Raw genomic sequence first — 9,267 nt, 5'->3', positions numbered from 1 at the left:
GTAACCTGTGGCAACCCATGGCTTTACGTGTTGCCAAGAGCCTTATAGTGATGAGAGGCACTATGGTGCTTCCTGCCAAAACACTGTCCTATAGATTATTTCACTCATCTGCATGTAAACTTGGTGAATCAGGTGACGTTAATCTGAGCTTAAGCTTCCGTCCTAATCAAATGTGGACGAGTGACTGCCACTTCCTGCCTTTACGGCCTTGCAGTCAGTTTCTGCCCCAGCCCCTTTCCCGTTCACCCCGTAGCCAGCCCTGGCAGTCCTGGCCTAATGCAAACCCTGCACTGCCTGATTTGATCGTTACTCTTCCCTACATAACCAAAGGTGATAACTTTACTCCCTCTGTAGGATTAGAGGATAGTGACTCGTTGCAGCTCAGCTAACCACCAGCCCAGTTGCTGAATTTAAGCAAGTCGCGTCGTCTTGTCCTCGGGGTTTGCCAATCTTCATCTGGAGTCCAATTCTCTTCTTTTCCCTTTTGGACTCCGTGGGCGCCGGGATGATACGGGGTAAGTCAGCCCTCTCCAAATCTTACTCCTCCCTCCCAAACGTGTGGGATCAGTCACATGAGGACAGATGGCATCAGCCGCGCAGCTACATGCACATGGTCCGGGAGGCTCGTCACTTGCTCAGGCAGGACTCCCGCCCAGGCCCCCCTCCCAGCTGACAGGCTGCACGTGGAGGGCAGGTCAGGTGCCCCATATATCCTAAGAGGCCACTGACCATGGCACAAAAAGGGACCCTGCTGCCCAAACCAGCATCTCTTGCGGATTTCAGCCGAAGCAGAAAGACCTGGCCTCACTGCAGGGTTCCCGTGCATAAACAGCAGCGCATCTAATTCAAAATATATCCCGGTGGCATTCAAAGCACCTGTGTTGTGTTGTGTTCAACGAGGCTGCCTTGACCTCACGTGGTTCAGAAATGTACAAGACAGGTTGTGTAACTGCCACCCTGCTTAACGTTTGAAATGAAAGGGCAGAGAAAATTTTAGTTGCTTTATTTAACAAAATTTACTCCAACTTCTATATCTATATACAAACGTGTTTCAAAAACAGAGCAGCAGACACACGAACTGTTAATGCAGGACTTATAATAATGCTTAAAACATGTTATGCAGCATTCCATTTTTTTGCTCACGTTGACGCTGACAGATTCAAATAGTTAATCCAAAGGCCGAGCAGTATCATCGCATCTTCATTTTCTGGGACGGTCTCTACAGCATGTCCTCGAGAAAGACGGATGGAGCTTTTGAGGGTTAACACACTGTGTTTAGTTTGACAGACGGCACTTGGCCCGTAAGAGGGACTCACTAAATTGTCTGGGGGTGGGGACAAACATTTGAGTAAAATATAATCTGTTAAGAGTCTACTTCGAGTCATTTAAAAACACGTTGCCATATCATAAATATAATGAGGTTATCTCACTTCTGATCCCCAAAAGAAAATCGACTTTAAAAAATAAGTGTAAAATGATTCTATTGGTACTCTTGATAAAACTTTGTGAGTAGAGGTCCTTCGAGGTAAGAAAGGGCACAGAGGGCCCAGTTCCGCTGCTGCCGCCTCCAGCTGTTAGAAATGACACGCCCGTTTCGTGACGCTCGCCTACATGCTAACAAGCGATTTCCCAGAGCTCTTTACATGGGGGAGGCTGCTCGTTTTTCCTTTCTCATTTTTCATGACTCCCGGGAACGCTCTTATTCCCTTCATAGGGACTGTGGTTCTGAAAACCCCCCCAAAGCTTAGCTGCATCATCTCCTCACAAAAGTTAGCTCTGTACTCGTGGGTAATACTTGAAAAACAGCTGATGCTGCAAAATGTAAATATTTTATGTTTGACACTTAACGCTCCGATGTGATTCGTGGTCATTCTTTCCTAAAAGGTCAGGACAAACCTTTCAGGGAAGATGCTACTCTGTAGTGAGGTATAAGAGAAAAAAAAAAAATGGATAAAACTTCAGAATGCTCTCCTGTCTGCGGCGAAGTCCACAAACGCCATTTCCCCCCAAAAAAGCACTGACTAGAAATGCACGGGGACCAAGCAGTGTCACGAAATGTCCAATAGGGGCTTCTACTCCTCTTTGTTCTCACGAAGCAGGCCCACCGCTTCCTGTGCTTCCGTTTTCTGAGTGAGATCAGACCACTAGAAAAAGGTACTTCAAAAATAAATTTTCTAGAATATAAAACATTTAATATTTTTTTTCTAGCCCACATAACTCCATTACAAAATAAGAAATCAGAAAATCAGCTACTGCGGTTTTCATATGGTAAAAAATATTTATATGTGTACGCATACGTATATACACATATAAAAATCCGAATTTTAAATTTCAATAAAAATCAACCAATTAATCGACTGAATGCTCACGTGTGGATCACACAGAAGAAATACGATCTGTAATGAGAATCGCCTGCGAAGAACTGCAATCCCGCCTGTCCGAGGATAATCTATGATCTAACACTTTCCCACGTGGAGAAAAAAAAAAAAAATCAAGTCTCTGACTACCCAACGCAACGGAGATCTCACTCGAGTCTTTTTCAGAGGTAACGCCCCCATTTCGTTCCCTACGCCAACACATCCCTTGAGGAAGCAGCGGTCCCCACAGGGAGGCAGACACAGGTGTCGGGGCTGCCTTGTGGCCAAGCCACTTGTGTCGGATGTGACGGCCGGTACCCAGCTGAGTGGGCAGGTGAAGAGGAAAGCCCAGTTGGAGCCGCACGTGCCAATCCGGCCGCCTGCCCCGGAAGCCGCACGGCTTTTTCTGATGTGCACACACGTGAGTCCGAGGCCAGCTGCCTCCTCCCGCGGGAGAGCCTGTCCAGAAAAACCGCAAAGGGACAGCAGGCTGTGAGCTGGGAGGGCAGCGTCTGCGGGCCAAGCCCTAAGTGATGGGGAGAGCGTGCAGCCGTCGGCTGCGGCCTCCGATGAGTTCCCCCCATGAAAACTCAGCCACATTAAAGTCGCAGGTGTGCTTGCTTACCACCTGACCTTGAAATATCTTCCCAAGTTCTACCTAGTTGGAAAAAGCCTGGTCATTCACATCTTCAACTGGTCATTTTGTTTATGAGAGCGGTGAGGGCAAACAGGAGACTTAATTTGAGACATTTTCCCCCTGTGATCAGTTTCTTTCATTTTGCAAAAAGGCACGTTCCCTCCCCAATTGCCATAGAGACATTTAAAAAGAACGCAAAAGCTTGAAAATGTTTTCTTTCTCTCCTAACACCTCTGCTGAAGTAGCAAATTCAGGCAAATCCTCGGAATCATTTTTTAAAACAGCCAAAAAAAAAACGCACAGCTTTCTGTGCTACAAAAAACACTTAGAACTATTAAGGGGGAATAGGGCTTAAAAGAATGGCTGCTTTTCTAGAACCAAATCTAAGATAACAGCAGAAAATATAATTCCCATTATGTACCAAATACTCAGGAGACCAGTCAAGACCAAGAACAGTGGACATGCATGCCCAAACAGGGGTATCACTCTTCAGTAGCCCTTGGTTACCTAAGGAGCAGGTGTAGAACACTCTCGCCTCGCCCTTGGCGTGCATCACAAGGTTCTGTGTCTGCTCAGAAAAAAAGGACCCTGAACAAAAAGGACCCTGAACAAGGACAAGCCTCAGGTCCTACTGACAATCTGCTGAGAGCTTCACCTCTCTCCAGAAAAACGCAGATTCGTGAATCTGTGCGCACAGTCTCGGGGGCTTCACACACCTTCCAAGTTCCAGTCACAGGTCTCGCGTCACGCCGGACTCCTGGGTCCCATCGCTCCTACGAGGGGTCTAAAGAGCCATCCTCCCATTTCCTACAATCTGTTTTGTTCCTCTAGGGTCAGGGAGGGGAGAGAAAAATCCCAACCCAAACCAGAATAAACGTTAAAAAAACAAAAAACAAAAACAAAAACAAACTCACATCATTTTTGCTTCAAATGCCAATTTTTAACTTATTTCCCCCTGGAAGAAAGAACGTCCCAGTCTCTGGTCGCTTCTATGAGATGTCGCTGGCCGTGACTCATCCACTCTTCCTGGTCCTCGTACAGCCGCCCGCAGAACCAGCACTTAAATATGCACTGTGAATCGTCGGGCGAGGGGTCCACCACCTGGTAGTTGTTCTTATGCACCTTCTTCAGTTTCATCTTCAGCATCATCTGCCTCTTGAGGTGACGGGCCTCCTCCGCGTTCTGGTAGGTCAGCCGCACGTGATGGCGTCTGATGCCTAGCTGACACCTGGTCCTCTCCGATAAGACGACTTTGAGGACGTTGCCTTTGTACTTGTTGATCACCTTCATCACGTTGGTCACCTCTGGCGAGTCCACGTCGGGATGGTTGAGCACTATGACGGGCTGGTTCCGACGGGGGCATTTAATCAGCTGGTCCGGTTTGGCCGCTATCAGCCGGAGCTGTCTAGCGACCTGAAAAATCGAAGGGTCCTTGAAACAGCGGACGGGATCTGCCTGAATTTTGCTTTTCCTCTTGGTCGAGCTTACTTGTCTGGTTTTATTTTTACTCAGGGAAAGACTTCTGGAAAGCAGTCTCCCTTGCTTACTCAGCTCGCTGCTTCCTTGCTGCCCGTATAGGGGGCTGGTTCTTTTCGGGGCGCTGCTGCAAACCATACTCTCTTTTCTTGGTTTAGGCCGTTGAGGCGTGTCAATGTTATGGGACGCGTCTACGGGCCTCCGCTCACTTGTCAGAGGCTGTAGGTCTGAGTCTGTCTGTTTCACTGGGCAGAACGGAATGGGTTTTATTAACCGAGTCTCAGCGCAAGGGATGCTGACAGGTGCTTCACAAGTAGCCTCTATGATGCGGGCATCCTTGGAGGAATTGAGGAGCCTCAACACTGCCCCCTTGGGGATCAACACTGGAGTGGCAACCGGAGCCTTCCGGTTTCCTCGGCTGTCAGCTTTCCCACTGCTGCCTTCTACGAACTGGGGGTACATCTGCTGATGGGTACGCTGGGCACTGACGCCACCACCATCCTGAGGTTTGGGGAGCGAACCCCGGGAATAGCCAGCGCCGGCAAAAGCCACGTTAATTTCCTGAACACCCTCGGGGGCAGCTTTCGGTGTCAGCTTCGATGCCGGCCCTACGGGGCGGCGATGGGCACTGTTTGCGGCCAGGGAGGAGGGCCTGCCACAGGACTCGATTAACTGAGCTATCTTCCTGCGCAAGAGTTCGATGGACTTTATTTTGGACGTCGAGCTATTCCACTTAACGCCCTCGGGGACGTCCTCAGATCCGGAGCTCAGAGAAAAGACGGACGAGATGACCGGGCCCTCGAAAGAGTCGCCGGTCTTTTCCACATTCTTGACCTCCAGAGGTCTGTGGCCAGGCTGCTGAGACCTCATTCTGTCCCCTGTTATGTTTATGTGTAAATACTCGCTTTTATGTTGAGCGGAAATCTGGCCTAGGTTTGAAACAGCCGTGTGGTCCTCCGCCTGGCTGGCTTTCAGCTTCCTGGTAGACGGAACCATTGTCACCGGAATGCTGATCTCGCTTCGGGATTCCAAGTCACTTTTGCTCATGGGCAACAAGCCCTTTTCTCCTGGGTAGGAGATGGCAGCAGGAGACGCAGCCAGAGGAAGTAACCGCTGTGGGTCCCTGTGCAGGTGTCTTCCGTCTTCAGTGAAAGAGATGGCGGCTTTGTACGGACACGGGTTTGAGGCGGCGCCGAGACCACACAAGACGCTGCTTTTCTCTCCAGATGACGGAGAGTGACCTTTCAAGGCGGCGGGGGGAAGGGCCGTTCTGTGCGGAAACACGTGACTTCTTCTCTGCGCATCCTCGGCCCTGTCGGAGGCGAGAAGGGGCTCCCCAGAGCTGCGCACGCCGGAATTCGACATGAAAAAGTCGTACGACCTCACCCACTTCACGCTCTTCAGCTGTCTCTGCACGGCTGGCTGAAGATGCCCGGCGCCCCCGGAGTCGCCGACGCTCCCTTCCACGGTCCGCGGCTTTGTCCGATCCGCAGACACCGCTTTTTCCTGCTCGCTTGGGCCCTTCTCCCTGGCCATCCGCTGGGCTCGACCTGCATCGCCCCCGCCGGCCTCCAGGCAGCTGTTTTCCTCCAGGGTAAAGAGTTTCAGAACGAGCTGCTGCGTCCCGTTGACAACCTTGACGTCTATCAGCTGGGCCAGGCAGTGGGCGGGGACCACCAGCTCGGCGGGGGCCACGACGGTGAGCGGCATCCCCGGCTGCACGGGCTCCTCGGCGGGGGACAGCACCTCCACCTCCACGCTTTTGTTCTCCAGCACAGACACCGCGCTCGGCTCCAGCAGGGTGGCCTTGTCTGGGACGCACACCACGTCTCTCTGGTGGCCCTTCGCCTCGGGTGGCAGCGCGAGGGTGCGCGTCCGGTCTCTGTCAGTGTGGAGGGAGAACCTCGAGAGCTGGTCCGACAGCTTGCCGTGCGGCGCCAGGCCCGGGTCGCAGGCCCTCGGGAGCTCCGCGCTCTGCCTCGACGCGCCCGCTCTCTTTGGCTCCAGCCTGGCGGCCGTCTTGGGCGGCCGCTTCCCGCCAGCCCGCTCATGGACTCTCTTCCTGTGCTTGACGATGTAGTCGTTCCGGATGGCGCCATAGTCACAGTACTCGCACTGGTACGGGAAGATGCCCGTGTGCTTCACCAGGTGCCTCTGGAACTCCCCTTTGGTGTAGGACACGTAGCTGCAGTGGGAGCAAATGAACCTGATCTCTTCGTGCTGGAGCGTGTGCTTCTTGTACTGCAGAGGGTCCTTCGTGGAAAATCGGCATTTGTCACAGTAGTACTTGCCGGGCTTGAAGTTCCTTACCTTGAACTTGTTGACCGCACTTGAGACGGTCTCCGTTTTGTTCCCCACCTGCGCAGCGCCGGGGTCGCCGTTCCCAAAGTGAAAGCTGGGGGGCGCCCCGCCGAGGCTGCAGGGGAAGCACACGTACCTGTCTTCCGCTGGGCTCTGCCCAGGACCCTTTCTCAAGTCCCGAAGGGGGACCCTGTGCACGCTCTTGCACTTGACGCACGTAGCGGTGGGCATCGCGGCAGCCTCTGCCTCTGAGCCTTGATACAAGAGAGTCTGAGCATCCTGCCCGTCCGGCCGAGTCGCTCTGTCGGCACTGGGCTGCCTGGGCGACATGGTCAGAGAGCTACGTCCATCGTTCACCTGCGGAGTCAACAGCTGCTGCCCGATGTCCTTCATCTTCTTTATCTGCATTTCTAAAGAGAGTCCGCTGGGACTGAGACAGACCTCACATGGCCGAAGCCTGCGGCGCCATCCTTCAGTACGCTCTGCAGTTGGCGGAGACGGACTTACGCCCCGAGAGCGTATTAATTATGTTTGTGTACACCACCGTAGGCCGTTCATGGTCCCCCAATATGACTGTTTCCAATGCTTGGATACTCCGGACAACACTAAAGGGGGAAAAAAGAAACCATAAAGCATGATGAATATGTGAATTTAAGGGTTAGCTATTTCCAAACGTACCCTATGTTTCGATGAGCGTGGGAATTTATGCTAAATCTCGACATAGTGTCATAAGACACACGCTGCTAATAACACAGGATACAACACAGCTGGCAAATGACAAGCCTAACTGAAAATATTTTCAGACTCAGTCCCCTACAACTCATCCTTCAGACGAACCGCAACCGTACCAGGAGCAAGGAAATCAGCAGTCTCAGAAGAGCCTCTGATCAGTGACGGTTGTTTTTAAGCGTCTGAGCGCACCCTAGCAATTCCGCAGGCTCAAGTCCGTGTCAGCCTAACAGTACAGGAGGGTGTCATTTCGATTTTCACACACACAATCAAGCGGCGGAGCCCGAGCTTCGGCTCAGGTGGCCACTTGCTCCTATATTACAGCTAAGGATCGGCTTGGATCCCAACTCTCTCTCTCCATTTGCTTCCACAAAGTCAATACTGACGGTTTTACGTAAACAAAGACTCGTTCCGTCAACATCTGGCTGAGCATCTATCCTGCACAGGCACCGTGCTGTAGGGCGGTGACCAAAAGCACATCAGTCCTCACCCTCATGCAGGCATGCGGGCACGGGGCAGGTCGCACACCTGTCAGATGATCACTGGGAGCAAAACAGCAACGAGGGGGACTGGGGGTGGGGGGTAACTATGATGACAATGTGGGGCTGGGGCATGGAGGCCGGGCCAGCCAGGAAAGCTGACATGTCGGCAGGATGGCCGGGCAGAGCCCTGCTGTCTGGGAGAAGACAAAGTCTGGGGAGTGGGTCTGGACGAGGAAGAGGAAGGGGCCGGGGGCAGGTGGGAGAGGAGAGAATGGCAGTCAGCGGGAGGGCGGGCTGATCAGGGGAGGGTCTAGGAGGCCGTATCACAGCACATCCTGCGCATGAGAGAACCAGGCACAGAGCAGAGCGCCGGCACGCCAAGATCTGCCGATCAGTTCGGCCACGGCCTCCGCCGCTGTGAGCACGAGCGCCGGAGGGTGGGACGATGGCAGCAGGGAGACCCAGGTGGGGCACGGAGGTGGCTCAGACTGCGGCAGTAGAGGCACAAACGTCTACTGGGGCAAGTACCACACTATGTGTGACACTGACTACTTTTTACATACGAATAGTTGATTATCTTTCAATACTGTTTTTCATAATACACAGAATCGAGAGCTGCAAAAACCGTTCTAGTTTGGGATCTGTTAAAAGCCTTTCTTTTATGACCTAAAAAAAAACCCACTTAGACCTTTTGAGCTTCAATTTTTTTCATCTGGCAACTGGAATTAAGGACAGTCACCCGACCGACATCCCCCACAGGGCTGCCACGACGACCCACACTAAGGAGCGTAAGGGGACGCTTGTGACGTTTTCAAGTGCTCCTCTACGTGTGGAGAGGCACGAAGGCGCTCGGTCACGTCAGGGCCGTGACGCAGCTACCTGCCGGCAGCGGCCGAGGCGGCAGCCGCAGCAAACGAGGCCGATGGGCCGCCCCGGGCAGCCGTGTCCCTGCCGGGTCGGTCAAGAGGAGCAGCGGCTGCATAGTCAGGCCCGGCACGAAGCTTGCCCTTCACAAGCGTTTCTGGGAAGCATTTTGGGGAGGTTTTTTTTTTTTTTTTCCCTAAAAAGCTATAAATTTTATTTTATAATCCAAGTGTAATCTTTGCCATACACACACACGCACAGTAAATATAAATTAAACCACAGAATCCACAAGAAGTGTACATTTTTAACAAGAAAATCAAGTTAGTGTTGCTCCATGATCACACACCGCGGTCCTACACGTTCGTGTCCAGCAGCACGTTGCCGTCCTTGTCCTTGACGCGCATCCGGCCGGACGTGGACT

The 9,267-nt window shown here is 52.4% G+C and overlaps 1 protein-coding gene across 4 annotated transcripts in view; it reads right to left on the bottom strand.

Annotated features, from left to right (window-relative positions):
• Nucleotides 1-988: 988 nt before the first annotated feature.
• Nucleotides 989-9,267, bottom strand: part of ZNF518B (zinc finger protein 518B) — a 17,110-nt gene continuing 8,831 nt past the window's right edge. For all 4 annotated transcript variants that reach the window (XM_006918991.3, XM_025051791.1, XM_015595006.2 and 1 more), the window contains one exon: nucleotides 989-7,376. In XM_006918991.3, coding sequence (XP_006919053.1) covers nucleotides 3,940-7,179 — 3,240 coding nt within the window. In that variant the 5' untranslated portion in view covers nucleotides 7,180-7,376 and the 3' untranslated portion in view covers nucleotides 989-3,939. The remainder of the gene's footprint in view (nucleotides 7,377-9,267) is intronic.

Source organism: Pteropus alecto, unplaced genomic scaffold, assembly GCF_000325575.1.
Source record: "Pteropus alecto unplaced genomic scaffold, ASM32557v1 scaffold5, whole genome shotgun sequence".
Lineage (NCBI taxonomy): Eukaryota > Metazoa > Chordata > Mammalia > Chiroptera > Pteropodidae > Pteropus > Pteropus alecto.
Note: the sequence above shows the minus strand (reverse complement) of the source record. Positions and strands in the feature narration are given on the sequence as shown.